Source organism: Vulpes vulpes, chromosome 4, assembly GCF_048418805.1.
Source record: "Vulpes vulpes isolate BD-2025 chromosome 4, VulVul3, whole genome shotgun sequence".
Classification (NCBI taxonomy): Eukaryota; Metazoa; Chordata; class Mammalia; order Carnivora; family Canidae; genus Vulpes; species Vulpes vulpes.
In genome coordinates, this window is record NC_132783.1 from 23,101,767 (window position 1) to 23,125,433 (window position 23,667).

The 23,667-nt window shown below is 38.0% G+C and overlaps 1 protein-coding gene across 1 annotated transcript in view; it reads right to left on the bottom strand.

Annotated features, from left to right (window-relative positions):
• The window catches only part of LOC140598720 (rho GTPase-activating protein 20-like), a 55,896-nt gene that overhangs the window by 5,421 nt on the left and 26,808 nt on the right, over window positions 1-23,667 (bottom strand). The window contains exons 6-15 of the mRNA XM_072757246.1: window positions 23,122-23,431; window positions 22,017-22,184; window positions 14,895-15,044; window positions 13,104-13,145; window positions 12,383-12,467; window positions 8,652-8,729; window positions 6,455-6,515; window positions 3,632-3,820; window positions 1,852-2,024; window positions 375-536 (exon numbers count right to left, since the gene is read on the bottom strand). Coding sequence (XP_072613347.1) covers window positions 375-536; window positions 1,852-2,024; window positions 3,632-3,820; window positions 6,455-6,515; window positions 8,652-8,729; window positions 12,383-12,467; window positions 13,104-13,145; window positions 14,895-15,044; window positions 22,017-22,184; window positions 23,122-23,186 — 1,173 coding nt within the window. The 5' untranslated portion in view covers window positions 23,187-23,431. The remainder of the gene's footprint in view (window positions 1-374; window positions 537-1,851; window positions 2,025-3,631; window positions 3,821-6,454; window positions 6,516-8,651; window positions 8,730-12,382; window positions 12,468-13,103; window positions 13,146-14,894; window positions 15,045-22,016; window positions 22,185-23,121; window positions 23,432-23,667) is intronic.

Genomic DNA, 23,667 nt, shown 5'->3' on the forward strand with positions numbered 1-23,667 from the left:
GATTTTTCTTTTGGAAACTGCCTTCATTAGGATCGTGGTGAGGATGTCATCCAAAGCAGGATGTTTGCTTTGGTAAATATTATGTATGTGTGAGTGTATATTTTGAAATTTCTTAGTATTAATAGTATCATATTAGTATTAGTATTTTGCATGGAGTCCTCAGGTAGGCTGTTTGTGGTGAAAACAGAAAGTATTTCTAATGTATGGGGCTTTTAACTCCTACAGTAGCTTCCTTAAATTTGATTTCATGAAGTGTTTTCCAGTTTGACAAGTTCTTAATCAGTTATGCCTATGTTGGTTCCTGGGCAATCATAATGAAAGACACCATCACAGCTTCAGTTACCCATGTGTGGTAAAGCTAGACCTTTCCCCACCTTTAAAACACATGCTACCACATGAACAGATTTGCTGTAACAGTTAACTCTGTCCCCAGAATTTAGTTTCTCTTTTAGGATTCTGCAGGATTTTATACAGGCTGATTTTCTGAAGATGCCTTCCAGGAGTGGTCCTTTCCGATTGATCACGGAAAGCATATCCTGTAGGAAAAAAAGAAGAGCATATACATTTTGTATCCCAAGCCCAGAGCAGAAGCTTGCTTCCTTTTAGAAAGAGCTAGGCTATTGGATGGTGTACGGTTTTAGAGCTGGAAGGACTAAAGTCAATTTAGATTCTTTAGTCAATGTCTCTCTATAGTTTCTACCCAAAAATCCACCGTACAGTCATACACTGAAACATTGTAATCACTTATTTTAATCAGCTTTTTCATTGAATTTGCCCTTTTAAATCAAACTTCTGTGTTTCAAGGCCTTTGTGGAATCCTCGCCTGTCTCCTACTTTACCAGTCTTGGCTCCTTATTCTCTTACATAGATGCTCTTCCCCCAGTATGGAAATCTTTTTGCCATACTCATTTCCCATTTGTTGATTCCTCTTTAAGTGATTGTATCCTCCATTCCAACTATCTCTATTTCCCTTCTTCCTTAAAAAAAAAAAAAAGCTCAAAAGCTCTCTTCTTATTATCTGATTACATTTCCTTCATGAGTCTTTCACTGTCCTTTGCTCTATCTTCATGTCCCCTCCCTGCAGTGTAGAAAGATAATAAGGGCTGGAGTCTGATAGACCAAGGGATCGGAAACCTATTATGCTTCTGATCATTTGTGTGACCTGGGGCAAATGTGAACTGTACTGAAAGCTAATTCATTTGTAAAGTATGGAGGATAATAGTTCTAGCTACCCCCTAAAATTGATGTGATGCAAGGACGGGGTAGTAGCAAGCATGGAACTAACGTGGTTAATTTCTTCACACCTAGGATAACATTCCCAAATGTAGTGTAGGGTTGCAGAGGTCCTGGGTACTCAGGAAATTTCCACACTGACAATTCAGTACACCGATTTGAGATAACAAGGGCAAACTCTGTGGCTGTCATTTAACATCCTCTTTTAGAATTAGCAGATTCATATATGCCTCAGGATGAGTCTTTATGCTTAGGTAAGATGTTTTCAGTTGTTAGATTAAGTAGACTCCGTTGAAGGAGACCTGAGACTACTGTGAGTTCAGGAAGACAACAGCAGAATGTGAAGATGATTCATGCACACAGAGTCCATTTTGACTGATCTGAACAGGCCTACATGGGTCTCGGTGGAAACAAGTGGAATAGGCAAAACGTTGTTCTGCTGTATTGGCCAAATGACTCTTCAGTAGGTAAATCAAATGACACTAGCAAAGCTTCTCAGCCAAAGCCAGGGACTGTCTAATGATTTCTCCATTTGAGGGTAGGTTTGCATGAGAACACTTTGCCTCTCCAAGGTCCCTCTCCTCAGGAAGGTAAAAAAAAGACCAAACTGAGACCTACCAGTATTGGGAAGGGCAAGTTGTCCTTATCACATATATTTGTGAGTGAAACCCCAAAGAGCTGTTGTGGTATTGCCGATGGTGCAACTCTGCACTGGTTTTTCTGGCAAGTGCCAGAGCGCCGCCAAAAGGCCCAGTCTCTGAAAGCAGTGCTTTTCATGGTCTGGCCTGAATCTAAGGAAGAAGGGAGATTAGTGTATTTTAATTCACTTAGCATTATTTTCACCATTGCCATTTTGCAGCGTGTTCGTTGTAGTGGCTAGAAGAGTGAAACTGAGTCATTTGTTGTGTAGAACTCTCCACGTCCTGATGTTGGCTAACAGCATCCTCATGGCATTGATAAGTTCTTGGTCATATCCTTCAGACTGATGGTTAAACCTAGAGACTCGATCAGACTCAAGGTGAGTACTCCCTGTGTCATCAGTTACTGCCAGTTACAAGGCATCAGGAGGCACTGAACCTGTAGATGTGTTTTCTACTGGAGTGATCAGTGGGTTCAGGTGTCAGATCTGATTTTAAAAGCTAGAAGGATTTGGTATGCAAATCAGGCTGAGTTTGGTAATCCTCTGCTTTCACAGCCAGTCTCCCCTCAGCCCCAGATTTCCTCTTTGGTTTCTGAGTGCTCAAGTTTCTACCATCCAAAGGATCTGCTTCTCAGGACACAATCTGCCTGAGCCCTACTTCTATGTTCCTCTGCTCTGGGCCATCTTCAAGGATGACTTGCTGCAGTCAGGGTCCTTGGGATGTTGTCATTACATGCTGGCTATGTGGTGGCTGTGTTTTCTTGTCATATCCCACTAACCCACCCAGAGATGATGTTTTTGGTTAAATAGGTTTAACATTTACTGAAAGGAGCCTAAACCACAATGAAGTGTGGAAACCTACTTCCTCACACACACACTCAAACATATATGTAAATATACATCTACACACAAGTCCCAGGCTTGAAAGAAATCATAGAAGCGAAAAAAACAATGAGAGGTTATGAATGCACTTATAGAGGTTATGAATGCATATATATATTATATATATATACGAAGGCACCAGTTTCCAGAGATGATTTTTAATTACTCAACATTCCCTATGAAGGAAGAGCTTTCCAAAGAAAAGGTGACCAGCAGTGAAAAGCTGAGTTCAAAGTTTCTAGTGCTCAGCTGTGAATGTTTTCCTTTGAAGATTCCTTAACATTGCTTAAATAACTGATTTTTGAAGAGTCCAGAGATGAGCCAAGGTTTCGAAGGATAAGCACATGAGGAACATTTCACCAAATAACCTTGAACACCCGGCCACTTGGCTTTTCTGGGATGTAGTGAGTGCATCACCACCTCCACTCATGTGGGTGCCAGCACTGCACCAGAAGCATCCTGGTCCTGCCACTTATGAAGCTCAGCATTTTAAAGCTTCGGTTTGCTCAACTTTAACATAAATGATGCTACCTACAACTCGTTAAACTAAATATATGATATACTACTCAGCACAAGGCATGGCTCAGGGCAGCCTTGAAAGTGCTCTGAGGGTATAGAGAAAGACAGGAGTTAAAGGTCTTCCCAAAAGATTTAAAACAAGGAAACAACCTTCATAGAAATGAGTTGGGTCTTGATGTCAGACTTTTGAATTTTTCTAAGCTTGATTTTGGGTAGTTTTTGCATTCTTTCCTATACTGTTCCTCCTCATTGATGACAATAAGCTCACCCAGAAAGAATAAACTGTGTGTCTGAATTGTGTTTAAGCATGGAGACATGAGCCAAGGGAAGGCACTTGAAGAAAAGCAAGCGGCTCACCTCTCCCTTGCTTGTTCTGGGCTGGGTGCCTGGGCTTCAGTATGAAATGGATTTGCATCTCTGTGATCTTCTGCTCCAGAAGGAGGGCCTCCTGAGTTGGGGAAGGAGAGATGGAGTCCTCTGCTTCCTTTGGCAGTGCTTTAGTAGATGGAAGATGGCTCATTTTAATTCCATAGGGATGTTCATGTCCTGTATGGAAAGAAACCTGAATATTTAGGATGATGGTGATGGCTGTCATCAAACTACCTGAGTGTAAGCATCACCCTATTTGTATATGTTGGTATTCTTGTCATCAAGAAAAAATTTGTATATGTTGGTATTTTTGTCATCAAACCAAACCTGAGTGTAAGCATCACCCTATTTGTATATGTTGGTATTTTTCTGGGACTTCTAGATAAAGAAGGCTGTGCCTCCTCAGTGAGCATCATATGCACCCTTGTGGGAACACCTTACAGAAAGCGTGTGCCCAAGGGAAAGATTTTAAGAAGAGAAAACAATTGAAAGCATGTTACTTTGCTTGAAATACATATATTCATGAGTGCAATAAACAATGCTGACTTTTGCTGGGTAACTATCTGAGAATGTTGAAGGTTTTCTAGTTTGTGCCTTGACACTAACTACATCTATACATCGTAGGCAAATTACTTGACCCCGTCGAGCCTTACACTAATTCTTTGAAATGCTTGTCCACACACAAACTTATCAGAGTGAATATATTAATAAGCATTGGTGGTTAATATTCTTATTTTTTACTTTTATTTTTTGGTTAATAAATTTTTAAATATTTGGAGTATATATATAAAGAATTGCTATCTTCACTATTCTCTCCAACAGAATGTCAGTCGAACAGATTTTTTGTTCATTTCCTTTTGTCAATTCTCCAGCCAGAGCTACTCTAGAGTAATGGGATGGGTTGCCCTTATGCTTTATGGTTCCCTTCCACTGCTGCCCTCCCTCTATGGGGTGTCCTGCCAGGCAATGATCAGAAGGAAGGGTGTGCAGAGTGGGAAACCCAGAAGCAAACTGTAAAACGATGGTTAGAGAATAGAAAACCACACCCAGAGCTATCCAGAATTGCCTGCCAAGTGATTTGTTTTGCTCTTTTATGCTTTAAATTGTTTTTCCTCTCTAGAGAATTCTCAAAGACCCTATGAAATGATATGGATTTCATTTTTTAAGAATAGAATGAAAATTCTCATTCTGTCATTCCAGATTTATTACTGAATGTACCTAAAGGAGCTTTTGCTGTTCTTTTCATCCGTCATGAATGCAATGTTCACAAGAATCACAGGGACTTCGCTCCATTAAGGAAAAAGAAGCTTCTATGACAGCAATACAACCAAACCAAGATAACCAGGAGTTAATCCACAATTGAGAATTGAGAGTATGTTTTAAAAAATGCATTTTTGAATGCTCTAATGGATCATCATGAACGACAGGCTCTTCAGATTCCTTAGAGCTGCGTTCGTGTGTGAAGCTATTCAAAGTCTCAAAAGTTACCATCTACATCATTTTATCTAAATTAATGCACTTTATTAAAACATATATAAGTATTTAACTTTTTTCCTTTTTACTGCTAAGCAACTATTTTTTTAGATTTTATTTATTTATTCATGAGAAACAGAGAGAGAGAAAGAGGCAGAGACACAGGCAGAGGGAGAAGCAGGCTCCATGCAGGGAGCCCAACGTGGGAGTCGATCCCAGCTCTCCAGGATCACACCCTGGGCTGAAGGCAGCGCTGAACCGTGAGCCGCCAGGGCTGCCCCTGTCCAACTTTTACAAAGATGTCAACATTAATTCAAAACAGGAAGTGGTACTGAGGGGTTTTGTTCTCAGTGATGAGCTTTGTGACTCTATAGTCTAAGACTGGGAATGTATATTTTGCAGAAAGAAATTGGTTGTTTTTTAAAAAAAGGAAATTGGTTGTTTAGATTTCCAGATTATTTGAAAAAGAGTTATAGCTTCACAGGTTTATTAAAAGGATAAAAAAATTTCATGTAAGAAGGAATGCTTTAAGATTTCTAGAAGAGATTATTGTCACCATTACCATCCATTACTATACTTCAAGGCCTGCTACCAATCCTGTCTTCTTTTTCTTTTTTTTTAAACCCTTCCATTACTGGAAACATTAAACAATTTTGCTAATCCAAAGATTTTTTTTTTCAGAGAACTTGTGCTAATAACTATTTTAGAAGAGGTGCAATCTGTTTATCAATAACCTTAAGAACAGTGATGGAAAAAACCTGAGAAACAGCAAAGTGCAGGCGATTTCATCAGTGAAGATGAGAGGAGTTTAAATGTGATTATCTAATTTTCCTTATGGTGCAGAGAAAACTGGGCACAGGGCAGGGGTGTTAAATACATATCTGTACCTGGATTCAGAGACATAACTGGATTTTAGAGAATTCTCACAAATAGAGGCTTCTTAGCAGTTAGGAACTAGAATTCAAAATTGACATATGAAAAATAAATGTATGGGAAAAATTCCAATCCATTTTGCTTTCATACCTAATGAGTAAATAAGTAAGTAAATAGTAAATAATCACACTTTTTCAAGACAGCTCTGTTTGTCAGGTAAAAAGAAGTAGAAACAAAAATTTACATTTCTCTCCCTCACTAAATCATAGCTGCTGAATGAAGAGATGTTATCAATGCCTGGGCAACAGTACCTGGTAATTCTTTATTAAACATGTGAGTGAATATTGCATGTGATTTTCACTTTTAAGGATTTTGAAGCTTAAGAAAGAACAACCATTACTTTGAAACTTAGAGTTACAATTTTGAACCTAATCAATCCCATCTTAGATTTTCCCTGACACTTACCAATTAGTGGAAGTTTTTCCTTGCCAGAACTCGCCCACAGCTGGAAGTCGTTCTCAGAGCCCTTGGAAACAAAAAGAACTAGGTGTCAAAACATATCTTTCACAGTACTTGAAGAACACATTTCCTTAGCATATCTGTGTTTCCAAAAAGAAAGAATTGGGGCCAGGATAAATGGTATTTGGTCCATGGAGGTAGCTATAGTACTTGTTAACTAGTTCCCCTCACAGCTTCCAATAGACTGTCCCAGATTCTTGCAATTTTTGATAAAGACCGGGAAACCACAGTACAGCCAGCCCCTCACTTTGTGGGTGGCCCATGGTGTAAGAAATGAGATTTGTGTCCCTTTACTATGGAGTAAAAGTCTCATCTCAGAGTCCTCTCTTCTGCTGTCTCTAGACTCCTTGGATAGCGTTGGCCTTTGTCTCCAAATGTCCCTGCCCAGAGATGCATGTTGTCCAGAGAGCCATATACTCTGCTATGACTAATCCTGAGCAAAGTAACTTGAGAGGCATCAATAGCTCAGCAGCCCTGAGCCAAAGGAGACAAATGCCCAAGAGACATTGAGGAGATAGTGGACGGAAGTCTGCCACTGGCTTTGGGGCAGGCAAACTCCACTTTAGGGAGAGAAAGGATGAGGACTCTAGGCAGCATGTCAGATGCAGAAAATGATTACTCCCAGCACAATTATTGCCCAGTAATACTGAAAATCCCAATTGTTTGAAACAAACAATTCTAAATTATAAAGATTGCTGAACTATTTTAAAGAGTCTTCCTGGAGACGAAAGCAAAAAAACGTTTGAAATGGAATTATTGGTAATAGTTATCATGTGCCCTTGACTCCTGATTAAAAATCATGGCCTTCACCTTATGAAGGAATGTCATAGGTATGGGCACAGACACAGATACACACACACACACACACAGCTAAATCTGCTCAAGATTGTGTTGCAAATAAGAAGTAAGAGCTAATAAGGTAGGGTAGGGTTTGGAAATGCCATGCTGGAATCCTTTAAATCAGGTTTACATAAAGCCAAATAAGCCCAGTTCTTTATTAAAATAGAAATTCTTTGCCTAGTGACATTGATCGCTTTAAGTAAAGAAAATCACAAACATGAAATAAAATGAGTTAAATCATTAGTCAATCTCCCCACCTTCATCCCTCAAACCACTCACTCTCTTTTCCAGGATTTAATTCTTACTTAGGGTTTCTATATCATACAGGTTAGAAACGTATGTAAAGATGTGCTTTAGTCAGTACATATAAATTCAATTTTATCTTGGATGTATTATTAAATGTTGTTTGTACAGAAATCATTGATTTCTTCTGCCAAATTCTCATTGCTCTGAAATTTTAAAGGCCTATATTATACCATTGGCTCAGATAGAATTTACAAACCATCTTATGATTATGTCACATCACATTTACAGAGGATTTTGGATAAGAAGCTGTGCTTTCCAAGTGCTCCCTTTGGTTCTCTCCATCTATCACTGTCCCTCTTTTTTCCCTTATAAAACCTCATCCTCAAATATATTTCTCTTTCATAAAAAGAGATCAGCCCCAGATCCATGGTCTTATTCAGAACTTGTCTTTGTCTTTACCAGTTGCTAAAGGGTATGAGCTGCTTCATCCTCAGGATCTGCATCAAAAGGAGGTAGCTTGTAGCCATGTAGTCTTTATGTCAAAATGTACAACAGAACATGTAATTTAGGATTCATTAAACAGATTGAGTCCTTCCTTGTGTGATAACTAGGGTCAATAGGGATGGAGACGTATCAGAATTGAAAACACAGAAAGAAGAGTCCAATAGAGGAGGAAATATTTAGAAATTTAGAAACAACAATAAAAAAGAAACTTAGAAACATCTTTATTGTCTGTATTTAAAATATATACAGTAAACTGCATATTGTTATTAGCACTCTAAAATTATAGTCCAATTTTAGGCTATAACTTTGAATTTGCAGAAAATTTCAAATGGGAATATAAGAATAGCACTCATGTATAAGCTAATACTATAGCTTCACTGCCTTCAATTTCTAAAGTTGGAAGGAAAATATGAGTATGTTATCCACAATAATCAGCTGTCTTATGATGGGAGGTGCACAACACCTACACACACACACACACACACACACACACTCACAAAACTCAAAAGTCAAAGTTGGTTCGTAAACTAAAAATAGATAGTAGGCAACTTACGGTTATTCCCAGCATTGTTAGTAACATGTTGATAGTGTCATTTGCTGTGTCGGAATTTGTCACTGTTACAGTTACGGACTGTAAAAAATAAATAAGAAAAATTGCTACAATTTTTTTAAAATTTAAAGCATGTGACCAAATAATTGTCAAATTATTATCCATACTCCAAAAGTAAAGCTTGTTTCCAGGTAATGACAAAGTAAAGCACGTGTAGAACACGAACCCTTAATTATATTTTCATTTTTTTATATAACATGAAGCTAGTAGGAAACATGTCAGTAAAACATATATTTCCCTCCAGGAATTTGTGGCATACAAAATACAGCAGCTGAAGCAAGGAAGAGAAAAATTGAGAATTCTAAGAGGGCACATGGGGTGACCCTCAGCTCCATAAGGCTATTTCCAAAATGGTGGGAGGGGGATAGTATTAAAGGAAGGCACTAGATACTTTCCTCTCTTACTGAGTTGTGTTTGTATAGTATGGCTTAGTTCCTTTGTTTGTTTGTTTCTGGGGTTTTTTTTTTTTTGGCTTAGTTCCTTTGTAATTACATAGTCGGTTTCAGTAAAATCAGGTAAGAACTGGCTATGAAAGACACTTTTTAAAAACTACTATTTAGTCCATATTTTCTTTGTCAGGCATCATGGTTAACTAAGACTTCCATTGTTGCAATCTCTTAAGACTGATGAATCTAGGAAATGAGACTGGAAATGTTAGAAGTTGATGTTCCATTCACAACTCTGCCAGCGAGTAGGTACTTCTAATACCTCTCTATCAGACCATACATTGAGAAACTGCTCCATACAACTAGGAAAAGTTTAAAGAAAATTTTCTGAAAGGGGTTAATAGCAATCTGAGATGGATCTATAAGACTATCTGAATTACAAACTATCTGAATTACAAAAATTACGAAAGTCATATAAGAGAATATGTAACCAGAACATTTACTATGCATACAGTTTTTATAACATGTTTAGGCAATGGGGCCTGTGTCCTTCGGGAAACAGTGCATAAAGAAGAAACAGCACAAGTGGACACCCACAGGCCTTGAAAATATTAAAAGCAAAGTTAAAAGAAACTCTTTCATAAATCACTCCTTGTCCTTTCATTGTATTTTTCTTCTTATGAATTGAATGCAATTGCTTGATATCACAGATGGTCCCAAAGTAATTCAATAATCATTCAAATAGCAATTCAAATAGTAATTTAAGGGATGTATGTATATTTTCCTGCATGTTGTAGGTTCTCCCAACAGACAAATTCCATTAGATAGAACTCTCTCTAAACAAATAACTTCAGAAAAATAAACTATTTTTTGAAATAATTCAAAAGAAAAAGAAAACTTAGGTTATGTTCATGAGTCAAAACTGTTACTTAATATATGAAGAACCAGGAAAATGAGATCAATTTTCAAGAGCTGAAGCCACACCTGAGATGATCTCGATGCTTAGACTATTAGCCAAACACAGCTATTACAATAATGCTCAATGATACAAATGAAAATATGTTCACATTAAACAAAAATAGAGGCATCATAGTATAGAAATAAGAAGTATTAATGACTTTTCCTTATTTGAGAGGAAAAATATTTAACATAGAAATTTTTATCGGAAAAATATTTTTATTTATTTATTTTTTTTGAAAAATATTTTTAAAAAATTTATTGACTAGGCTACATTGCATAATGGAGATGATGAAAAGAAGTCAGTGATTTGAAAATAGATACTAGAAATTATCCAGTGTGAAGAAGAAAAGGGGGGAAAAGATTGAAAAAAAATTACAGAGCCTGAGGGATCTCTGAACAATGTGAAAGTGTCTGATATGGAAAGAATGGAACTGTCAGGAGGAGAGAAAGAGAAATAATGAGGAAGGAAATATTTGATGAAATAATGATTAAAATTTCCCAAATTTGGTGAAGACATAAATTTACAAATTCAAGAAATTCAGAATATGTCAAATAGGACAGATTCAAAGACAACCATGCTTAGGAACTTCATAGCCACTCTGCTAAAAACCAAAAATAAAGAGAAAACTTGAAAGCAGCTAGAGAAAAAATGACAAATCACCTACTGAGGATTAATGTTTAATCACAGACTACTCATCAGAAAGCATCAAGACCAAAAGACTGGAACATCTCTAAAGGACTAAAAGGAAAAAAATTTGCAAACAAAATTCTACACCCCCAAAAATATCCTTCAAGAGTCAGTGTGAAATAAAGCCATATTCAGATAAAAGAAATTAAGTAAATCTGTTTGCAGCAGTTCTGCACAAGGAATGCTAAGAATCATCTTTCTAGGATGAAGTGAAACAGTGCAGTGGGAAACTTGGATCTTTAAGAATGGGTGAAGAACATCAGAAATGTTTATTTCACCAAAACTATACCTCAATAAAGTTGATTTTTAAAAATCTCAAGGTAATTTTCCAAGGAAAGTTCTGAATGTAAACCACTGCCACAATTGATATCAAAGGCAGAGACAAGAATGTGCTCTGCTGCTAGAGAATTCTCTCTCCTTCATGCAGTGCATCTAGCTGGCACTTAACAACAGATCAAACTATTTGCATGGCTTTTGCTTTAGCCAGGAATACCTTTTTTGTTCCACCTTCAAATGCTGTTTTGTGTGATCTAGAGCTACTTCGAACTATAACAACAACCACAAAAAATACCATTTAAAGATACCCAAAGTATCTTGTTCATCACTGTAAATGTCTTGGTTACTGTACTACAATTTCAGAAATCAAATTTTACACACAAAACTGGGCCAATTGGTTTGATTTTTTCCTCCCCACAGTATAAAGAAATTGAAATAGAAATATGCTGATCCCTTAAAAGTGTCATCCCTCTTAGTTCAATTCAATCCTGATATTCCTTGGAACAAAAGACTTTTTGAAACTCCTCTGCATTTGACATAACTACTCAATAAAACACCTGATCCTTAAGTGGATCCTGTACTAGAAAGGAGACATTATTGAGGTCAACTGACAAAATGAGAATGGGAATGGCAGAGTAAAGTATTACGCCAAGGTTAAATTCACTAAAGGTGATAACTGTAGAATATCTTTATTCTTAAGAAATGCTTAGGTTTAAGGAAAAAGGGCTATAGTATATGTATGACCCTCAAACGTATGTATACACATACATGTAATAGACACAGAGAAAGAAAATAAATGATAAAGCAAATGGAATAAAGTGTTACCAATAGGTGAATCTGGATAAAGAGTATACGGGGTGTTTTTTGTATTACTTTTATATTTACAACTTTTCTCTGAGTTTATAGTTATACTAAATAAAATATCTGGAGGGGAAAAAGGACTGTGGAGACAATCCAGACCATTCTGTATGTAAGTGGTGGCCCTTGGAAAAAATGATGGTTCCTTCTAAATCACTGTATTACAAGCCACTATAAGCAATTAGAAGGATCCAGAGAAATGTCATAGACACATAACATCCAATACTCTTTCCTTGCTTAAGCACTGTAGTATGTATTCCTCTTGCTTCATGTTACCTAGGACACAGTTTTTAGGTCTATAAAGAAGTACATGGAGAGGGGGAAAATACATTTTTCCTCATGGCACTTTTCTAAATATTCTCTCTCTCTTCCTACCTTTTGCTCTCTCCTTCCTCTCTCCCCAACTCACTGCTTCCTCCCTCTCTGTGTCTCCACCTCTATCCCATTTTTTCATTCAGTCAGAATTAGGAACTCAGAATTTAATTGTTGGTCTTAAAAATACTTACACAGGCACAGTTCTTGATGTTCTCAGTGAAGATTTTGAGGGGAATGCTTTTTGGCTGCTCCTTCTCTTTGGCTAGCATGATGTACCTAATCCAATTCGATAGTAACCCAAAAGAGAGTAGGATAAATTACCTTACTTTCAAATCAATTTATGTTGATCATATTTTCAACATACTTCGTTATTTTTAAATGCATATAAATAAGCTCAGCAAAAAAAAAAATTGGGGGTTGGAAGGAAACATGCAAAAATATTTCAGGAAAATAAGCTGTGACTAGGAAAACAATAGATCACTCTTGTCATGTGAGATTTGACCAGCAGATCCAGGCACCAAAGCTTTCCTGCCTAGACCGGAGGTCATACTAGCACCTTCAAATGTAGGAATGAGAAGTTGCTTTGAGCATTACTTGGTAGGGTAAACTGCACTTATGGAAATTTAATATATGTTTTGAGAATAATGTTAGCTATAATCATGAGGTTGGAAAGTGGGGGAAGATGAGAGTAATAACCAGAATTTCATAAAAAAAAATAAGCAATATATGGATGTAAAGGAGAGCAGGTTATTTGTAGTAATGGGCAGGGTACAATTAAATAAGAAATCATTGGAGGATAGTGTAACAATTCGTACTAAGGGGAGGGAACATAGTTTGGGGGCACTGCTTTGAAGAGATCTACATTTTTTTCATCATGGGTTAAAGACTTATAATATTACACTGACAAAATACCTTTGAAGGTAAGAACGCCATTTTTCCTTTTGTTCTGAAGAGCTGCAATTTAAAAAATGAGAAGAAAAAAATTGAGGAACGTACGATACTCCTACTAACATATTAAGATCACCACTCCAGACTAAAAATATGAGCAGCCCGTTGTTAAGGGATGTGGATGTGTAAATTGTACTCCCCTTAGAGTGGTTTTGATGGACTCCACTCTTCTGTGAGTGGTATTAAAGCAATGGGAAGTAGATCCTAAAGAGGGAGAAAAGTTGATTTCAAATCTGAAAACTTAATTGTGACTATGTGATGCAAGCTATGAGATCACGGGCACGTTGTTAACCACTCTGATATTTAGTTTCCAGAACTGGAAAGGGGTTAAATTATAGCTCAGAGTGTTCCTGCAGCTGCAAGGGCTATTCAGATATAAAGAATATTACCATTCAAATTAAATCACATTTAAGAAATTTAGCAATTTGATGGAACTGTCTTGGCTCAGAAACAAGAATATCTTTTTTGGAAAAAAACACCTGTAATAGTTTTATTTCCTTATGCATATGGCAGATTGTAATATGTTAAATTAGTTCCTAAAAACCTTATTCTTCATCACTGTGATCTTCTGAGAAAGATCAATCCCCTGATGCAAAATTACTAAAGATTAATATTTTCTCTGCTAAAATTTTCACAGCATTTAATATCCAAAGTTGCAAATGTCTTAAGGCTCATTCACACGTGGACTTATCACTTACCAGCATTCTTTTTTATTGTGGTAAATTACACATAAAAGAAAATTGACCATTAGTGACCTTTACTATATTCATCGTTCTGTGCAACGATCGTGACTGAACATGTTTATCACCCCAAAGCAAACATGTGTCTATTAAGCAGTCACTCTCCCTTCCCTCCTGTCCCTAGCTCCTGTACCACATTTTGTTATTGTTGATAAAAACTTGGTTTCTTCTTTCTTTCTTTCTTTCTTTCCTTCTTTCTTTCTTTCTTTCTTTCGGGACAACTACAACAGAGTGAGGTTCAAGGTCTCCTCTCCAAGATCCTGCCCTCTGATTCCCAGGAGGTATCTGCATGTTTAAATCACCGGAATAGATTTCTTGAGCAAGTACTATTAAAGGGTCCCATTAAATTTGAGAAATTGCTTTTACACTCCCAAGTTAATTCCCTTAACAACAGTATGTAATTATACAAATAAATTGATCATGCCATTGAATACTAGGTTGCCTGAATTGCTGTGTACAGATTATCTTAGTTGGTAACGATCTGAAACAAAATATGATTCCATTGAGGCACTAAACTCAGATTATTCATTTGATTCCATTGAGTAGAGTTTAGTTGTGTAAGACACATTCTTAGGCTGACATGAGGATGGGAATGTGGCTCTCGACCCTGGATATCCTGAGCAGACACCTCTGAGTTTACAGGGATCATGCCACACTTGCATCTCTGTTTGAAACATCCACACCCCAAGCCTCATTCCTGTTTTACGCAGTTGCACTTAACACACTGCTTTCTTCTCCTCACCCCACTCCACCAAAATCTCGCAGGTCATCATAAAGGTAAGACAACAAAATTTGAAAAACCATTGATCAAAACCGAAGGAAATTACTCCAGTAGTTCCCACTATACATTATCTACTTGTTTCCTTGTGGATATAAGCACCTTCTTACGCAGAGTACAAGGCAAAACAAGTGTCATGGGAGGTCAAGAAGTGAGTCACCAGCTTGGTAGACAATAGATTACAATGTTATCCTTTTCAAGCCATGTAGATACAGGACACCAAGGCATCGGTCTTACCTGAAGGTGGCCACGAAGTTCACCGTGGGCCAGCCCAACACAAAGGACCTCCCAGAACGGATGTTGGCATCTCCCACTGTATCCATGCAGTTGGCAATCCACATGGTGTTCAGTGGTATTTTCTTTTTTATCTTAAAGTTTTTCTTATACCTAGAAAGATCCCAAACAAGACCTCTGTTAGTTCATTTCAAAAATGTTATGGGAGCAGCTGTGCTCTTTAGAGACCAGTTCTCACTGCTCCAGGGCAAATCATGTCTCCCGCATCTCTATTACCCTCTGTGCACACACAGAAAATGGTTAGATGGGCCTTTGCAATGTGTGTGTTGAGCAAACTCTGGCATGGAAACCTGAAAACACTTCCTCTAAAGGCAGCAAATAGCCATATTTTTGAATGGTGAGTATTGAGTAACCACTGTATATTTTAGAGCTTTGTAGGAAAACCATTCATTCATTTTCTATTGCTGGATTTGTTACTTATTACAGATAATTTTTATGGCTAATATTGCAGTTAATTATTCATTTATGACTTGCATACTTCAAAAAGTGTTTGAGGGGCTGAAGAAAGGTACCTGATACATGACTTATAAAAACAGTTATATGCTTTTTTTTTTTCTTAAGAGAGACAAACCAGGGGCACCTGGGTGGCTCTGTCAGTTAAGCATCCAACTCTTGGTTTTGGCTTGGGCCACGACCTCAGGCTCTTGAGATCATGCCCCTGTGTAGGGCTCCCCATTCAATGAGTCGGATTCCTCGCTCCCTCTGCCCTGCCCCCCACTCATGTTTACTCTCTCTCTAAAATAAATAAATAAATAGATAGATAGATAAATAAATAAATAAATAATCTTTTCAAGAGTGTGAGGAAGACAGATGAAATCGAAACAAAAACATAAGCTTGGATCAGAAAGATTTAAAAGTTACTTTCAACGTTAATTTACAAAATATTTTCTAGCCTTTGAAGCATAGGTTATTTTCAATTTCCCTTCTTAAAATTTTGTCCATACCATTTTCCCTTAGATTCTGGCTAAAACAAAAAAATTGTTAGCCTACAGACTGAGCCCAACTGAAAAATCATCCATCCATCCATCCATCCATCCATCTGTCCATCCATCAATCCAAGATCAGTGGTCCGGAGGTCTTATATGTAAGTCATGGATACTTCCCGTTTCTCTGAGGAGTAAGAAGGGGTGAAATGGGTTTTTGATAATTTCTGCCTAATCCTCTTTGACCTCAAAGATGAAAACCACCATTGATTTATTTTGGTTGATTAATTGATTAATTTGGTTAATTCATAACTTTGACTCGCAGGTGGGCTTGAGATTTAAATAGTTACAAGTCCTATAAGGAATGCCTGGGGAACGTGGATCCTCCACTCTGGAACTCCTTACTATTCAGAAACACATGTGGAAAACACTGAACTAAACTGAGATGAAAGCCACCTCATGTGCAAAAATCCCTATGGCTCCACTGATTCATGGAACAATTAGAGCTAAACTCTTCAGTGGGATTTATAAAATAAAAAAAATCTTTTAGGAAGCCCACTTGAAGGATAATCTAGATTCAAACTTAGGACACAATGAATATAAATATGATGGATACCAACATCTTTCCACATTTTTTTTATTTCAACATTACACCCAAGTGCCTGTATCTCTGTGCTTGGAGATTTTTATGGAACATAGTCAATTAACAGATAAAATCATTTTTCTAGATAGTAATTCCAAAGGCATTGTCACGTCAAAAATATATGGCCAAGGGGAATGATAGACAGGTATCTGCTTGTTCTTACACATTTTTTTCTTTCTAATATAGGTATCTGTGTATATACAGACCCCTAAGATCCTGTGTGGAAACTTCCAAATACATTGACCTGGAAAAATCCATCCAATAACTTTAGTTCAATAAGGCACCAGGATTAGTTGAACCAAGGAATTTTCCTAGAGCCCAGTGTGTGGTTTCTACTCTCCTACAACGTTTTGAACACTTATCATATGCCAAGCTCTGTTCTAAATATTTTATAAATATAAATATAAAAAATTTAATCCTCAAGCAACTACACTAGATGGTCTCTATTAGCTCCATTTTACAAATAAGGAAACTCACAGAAAGTTTAAATAAATTGTCAAATGCAGGAGACAGGGTGTGAACCCAGACAGCCTAACTCCTAAGCCCATGTTTGTAACCACTTGACCGTGAAGTAACCTTTTCATCTTTCCTACCCTCATCCTCATTTCTGTCCCCAGAGCCATCAGGTTTTCTCGTGGGATTTACACTGGGAGTGAGAGGATAAATCTCAAGGCATTATATCAATAAAACCAGTTGCTAGCTTGGAAATATTTACAACGTGTACAACTAAGCTTTATACTTCAATAGATTCTTCTAAGGTCTTACTGTGTTTCTTTACTCTCAATCACTGACCCAATTGGATTATCTCAGCAGAAATTAGAAAGTGTTAATCTACTGTAAACTGACTCAAGAAGAAGAGGAGGAGAACTGCAGTTTTTATTTCTAAAAATAGTCATTTATTATAGTTGTATTAACATGATGTCCTTCTTGCTTTCCACTACCTTAATCTTTATGCCAGAAGGTAAGCCCCAGTGAACTGTGGAGTTTTGCAGTATTCTAGGGAGATTTCCTCTGTTCTAAGATAGAGGCATTCTCTTACAAATGTTGGGAGAAGGGGTCATAGTCTATTCTGTAACTATTCGTCATTTCACCGACAGTGAGTTAATAGTCATCTTCATCTTTTGACCAAATTAAATTCATTTTTTATTTCATTTCTACATTCCTTAATAACTAATGATGAGGAATGTGATGTATAAAAAGGGTGTGATCTAAGTTCAGTCCCTTTTTCTAAATTATTCACGGGTCTCTACTAGTACAAATATCTTAATATTTTATCAAATAGATACTATTCTCTCTTTCTTAAAGATTTCATTTATTTATTCATGAGAGACACACACAGAGAGAGAAGGCAAAGACATAGGCAGAGGGAAAAGCAGGCTCCCTCTGGGGAGCCTGGTGGGGGACTTGATCCCAGGACCCCGGGATCATGACCTAAGCCAAAGGCAGACACTCAACCACTGAGTCACCCAAGGGCCCCAAGTAGATACTGTTCTTAAAAATAAAATAATTTTTATTTCAATTTTTAAAGTACTTTAAAGTACTTTAATTTTTAAAGTAATTTTTATTTGAAAAATAACTTATTTAGCATTCTAATGAATATCAAAAGTGATAAGGAAGGTTCCATTTGACTTCAATTCTTGCAAACACAACTTTCTAGTGTAGGAAAGAAGTGACAAAAATCCCCAAACAATTTTCACTATTATTAACATCTTGTACAACTAGAGAAATAGAATTTCTTTGTGAAGAAACAAACATTTAATTCCCCTCATTGTTACACACAAGCCAAAATTCACTAATTCTGACCGAAAAATTGGTAGAAATTAATCAAGTATTTATTCAATTTCTGTTAAATTCTGTAGTGTCAACCTAAAGATGAGAGAGTCTCCAGCTGAAGCCTGAGGGTGAGCTGAGGTAAAATGGAACCTGGGTCACCCTACCCCCTTTTTATTGCTAATTGGAAAAATTAGGCACTAAACTCAGATTATTCATTTGAATAGATTGATTGAGGGTATTGATTTCTCCATGTAAGACCAAGGCATGACAGGGATTAAATATGTTGGTTATTTCAGGGGCTATTTCTTTTTAGTTTTTCCTTCTAGAAAAAAAGGTAAATTTTTTCATGTTAACAGTGATCATAAATATACCCAAATATTTACTATGGGAATGATCTCATAGTAGTTTTCTAAAGATTGTGGCAGGCATTAAGTGCTGCCTGCTACTGCTATGGATGAAATGGTGTCTCCCTCCCACTGCTTTCCTGCCTTCTTACCATAAAGCCCTCTCTGCCAATATCATCATGTTTGGAGATAGAGCTTTTGAAGGTAATTAAGTTTAAATGGGATCATCAAGGTAAGGTCCTAATCCAGTAAGATGGATGGTCTTGTGAGAAGTGGGAGAGATCTGTATGTGTGTACATACATGCATTGAGGTAATGCCTTGGGGCACACAGTGAGAAGGCAGCCACGTGCAAGCAGAAAAAGAGCTCTCACCAGAACCTGACCATGATGATATCTCGAACTCGGAATTCTAAAATCTGTGTTCTCTCTATATCAAAGACCTTGGCTTAAATATGAAACTCAAATGCCTGTGATCACTTACATTTTCTAATATTACCAATGTATAATATAAAGTATATAAGATAAACTTTTGGGAACCGAGTCCCTTTCAAAGAACATTAACAAATAAATTGATAAAGATTTTGTCATATAAAAACCCTTGAGTAGACATAAGGACATATCTCAAAAGCAATATGTGAAAGATGAAAAATGTTCAACTTGTTTTGTCTTAATGAACTATTCGAAATAAAAATTCAGCCCTTCAATAGAGGCAACTCTCTAGTGGAAAAACAACACTATCTTTATATAAAAATCTTTTTAGCAGAATATCGTAGGCTCTGTAAAACCCGCTGAGAGGTAGGCAGCACCCAGGAGAAGAAATAGCTCTGGTAAGAAAAGGAAAGTCTTCTCCTCTCCCTAAAGGCTATAATACTTACAAAGATGAAAAAAAAAAAAAAAGAACATATTCCCCTTACAAATTGAATATGAGTGGTCTGCAAGGTCCTAACAACCAGGAAATGAGTTTGCTATTTGTTAGCATGTCTCTTGGGCTAAGGATGGAAGGGTACAACATGGTATGTGAGGAAGAACATGGCCTTGTGATGAAGGCAGGCCTGGGTAGGAATCTCTTGCATGGTTTCCCTATGTATGACTGGACCATTTCTGAGACTTCCTCTGTCCCCATTTTCATCTCTGCAGCCTGTTGATGATAAAAAATATGGGCCTTGGAGTGCTGTGAGAAAAATTTTCTTTATGCATGAGAGATACACAGAGAAAGGCAGAGACATAGGCAGAGGGTGAAGCAGGCTCCCTGTGGGGAACCTGATGTGGGACACGATCCCAGGACCCAGGGATCACGACCTGAGCCAAAGGCAGATGCTCAATCACTGAGAAACCCAGGTGGGTGAGGCATCTGTGATGTTCCTAGTGTGGTTCCCAGCATGCATCCCGCATATTTTGGTCTCCCATACTCACTTTGGTTAAATAAAGAGAATGGTAACTAGTCTGCATTTTTAAAATAATGACATGGGCCTCTATCAAGAGGAAGAGAGTCTTTCATATGGACCTCATGCCAAGGCCTGGACATCCTTTTTCTCTTTGGCCTCCTTATGACATCACCACCCTCGAAGTTACATCTATGGGCAATTTCCCTAGTCTCAAATATATTTTACTACTATCTTTGCCTCTGATTTTTTGATAGCTATATTTCCTTCATTTTTCAATTCGCTAAGCGTTCTGATCTATTTGTTACCAAGCAGACTGGAGTTAGTTGTTCACTCAATGTAAAGGAAGGGTTGCTTTCAATAGTGAAAGAATCTAGGTGTTCATGGAATGTTGTATGAAATTCAGGAAAAAAGAGAGAATAGAAATGGTAGCACCACATAGTGAATAAAAGCCTGTGCTTTGAAATAAATAGACCTGATTTCAAATGTAGACTCTGTCCATTACTAATATGGTAACCTGGGCAGATCCATTAGACCTCTGAGCATCAAGGTTCTCCAATATAAAAATACTCCCATCTCACAGGGTCGTTGTAAGGTTGGACAAAATTAGGTACATAAAGTTTTTTAGCATAGTATCTGACATGTAGTAAGCCCCTGATAAATTACTATTAATGTAACTCAGATGAGTATAGCATTTTGCCAAATTATTACTAGCATGTCTTACCTATGACATGGCATAACTGGGATCTAGGGTGAAAGCAGTAAAAAAAAGAGGGAGTTAGTTTTTTCGCAAGACCATAGCTTCTTGATATTTTGTTTGTGGGAGTGTTCTTTGTCTTCCATGTTTTGTGAATAATGCAAACAGAGATGGAGTAAGTAAACAGGTGACCTTCCATGAACTGCTCCCAGACGTTTATTGAGCAATCATCATGTTCTAGACTGGATATTCGATGCATTTGTGTTCAGGGTTGAGAGGAAAGTGCACACAGTCGATTCTTTCTCCTAGATTCCATCTATCTGCTCCATCTTTTTTTTTTTTTTAAAGATTTATGTATTTATTCATGAGAAACACAGAGAGGAGAGAGAGAAGTAGAGACACAGGCAGAGAGAGAAGCAGGCTCCCTGCAGAGAGCCTGATGTGGGACTCAATCCTGGGTCTCCAGGATCACGCCCTGAGCTAAAGGCAAAGATAAACCCCTGAGCCACCCGGGTTAACCTGCTCCATCTTTCCTTTTTACTAAACTGCTAAGATAGAGCCCTGATACCATCCATCAGGACTATGGCCTCCCCTAACTACTCTCCCTGCTTCCACTCTTGCTTACCCATCCATCTATTATCTAGCAACAGTCAGAAAAATTTGCTAGAAATATAAATCAGATTTGGTCAGTCCCCTAGTTAAAAATCCTTTGGCAAAATATTTCCACTTTTTTACCATGGCCTGTGAAGACCCTGTGTGACTAGACCCCTGAGCATAGTATCATATCTGATAGCATGGCCTATGCTCTGGGCTCTAGTCAAATCAGGCTTCCCTGAGCCCCTCTCTCTGAGGGGTCAGATTGTACCCACGTAGGCCTGCAAGTCCCTCAGCCTCGACGGCTCAGGCACATTGTCTGGGAATGTGGCTGCTTCTCTTCTCATAGATTTGGTTTTAATGCTCCACCTCAGAGAAGCCCTCCTAGACTATTCCTCTCTAACACGTTCCCACCCTCTCCGCACAGCCCCCTATCCACCTTCTATCAGCAGCACTAATCATTATCATTCCCCCTCTTATTTTGCCATTTGTAAGTCCCAGGCAGGAGAGACATTGGCCTGTCACATTGGCAATTGTATTTGCTGCAGGGACATGACACAAAACAAGACCTCCAGAAGTACTCATGGAATGAAGGATTCAAGCATTGGCAAACACAAAAGGGAAAAAATGTAATGTTTTCGTATAGTAAGGGTTAATGGGAATGCAATTTTTTGGAGAATCACAAGAGCACGAAACATGGTACACCTACTTGGTATTAGACATCAGTAATAAATCGCTGTACAAGAAAAGCTGCCACTTCTTCCTCCTCCAGCCTTTCTTGAGCTCAACGGGACCATGGATGAGCAGGGTACGAGTGGCACCCTCAGATGATGTAGTGCTTTCGCTGTGGGTGTCCACCTCCACAGACGAGCTCTTCCTACAACACATCAAACACAGAGCAGCTAGTTACTGGTCAAATACACAATATAGTTTAATGCCAAGTTTCAAGGTTCACACAACACTAAAATGTAGTCTCAACCCCCAAAGCAGAGCTCCAGAGCTCAGAATCAGGGATTCCTGAGTTACCGAAAGCTATAGAAAGTGGTGAGGTCACTTGGGAAACTGATGCAGAGGGAGGACAGTTTCAAGGACAAAGCCCTTGGGCCTGCCAATACTTAGAGGTGTGGTGGAGAAAGAAGCAAAGCTCATTGTGAGCCATTAGGTAGGCAAAAGCCAAGAAGCCAAAGGTAGAGCACATTACAAGAAGGTGAATGAACAACAACAATAAACAGGACAACTTGTGGCCTAATATAAAATAAAACAACGTGTGAAGAATCAATTACAAATTGCTTTTATGTTAAGATAAAATGAAGATAACTGAAGATCCTGGAAGTTGACCCCCATCTTATCTAATTCAATATTCAAAATTGGGGTAAAAATTCTCAAAGATCAGCAAAAATATTGGAAACCTCAGAAAGTTTCTGCACACAAGAGTTTAGCTATTCCTTGGCTGAGCTCTGACAGGAATTCCTGGTCAAAATAGGTACTAAAACAACACAATTGAACAGAATGTAAAAATTCTTTCATAACTAGGACAGGTATTTTCATAGACCCACTGAAAATTCTGTCTCATGGAGAGAGAGAGTTGGCTCTCTCGTGGAGCCAAGAAAGTGTCTCCGCCTCCCCCAAGGATGTATAAAGCCTGCTCCCTTCTGCTCAGCAGCACTGAATCTTAAGAACAGGAGCAGCTTTTCAGGAAGCTGGTGCTGAAGTGACTACTTAGTTTCTATGTATTAGAGGAAACAAAAGAAAACAACAGTTCCTGTTATTGCCGGTCTGTTTGGATGATCAGAAATAGTGTATCAGAAGACTACCTCATGCGCTGAAGCCTTGAATGACCACCTGTGAGCTCAGCATGCTTTCTGATTGACGGGAACATCCTTTTCTCTTCAATTCGTGGGACGGGAAATCAAGGGAGTCTACAGCACTTGGCAGAGTACTGTCAACTGCTTGAAGCCTCAAGATTCCGCAGCGGTCCGCGGTCACTGCCATTATGATGTCACAGATTCAAAGCTCATGCTGTAACTGCCAAACTGACATACTGGTTTCCTTTTCTTGGCCTCCAAGTTTTGATTTTTTAAAAGTAATCATTTTATTTTGAGATAACTGTAGATTCGTTTGCAGCTATAAGAAATAACACAGGGAGATGACATCAGTTTTTTTTACAGATGGAGTCTTCCAGAGACACTTCCATCACCACAAGGGTCCTTCCTATTCCCCATTTACAACCACACAAATTTCTTTCCCCCTCCACCACCTCCTTAATCCCGGGCAATCACAAAATCTGTTCTCCATGTGTAAAAGGTTGCCATGTCAAGAATGTTATACAGATGGGATCACATAGTTTATGACATTTGGGG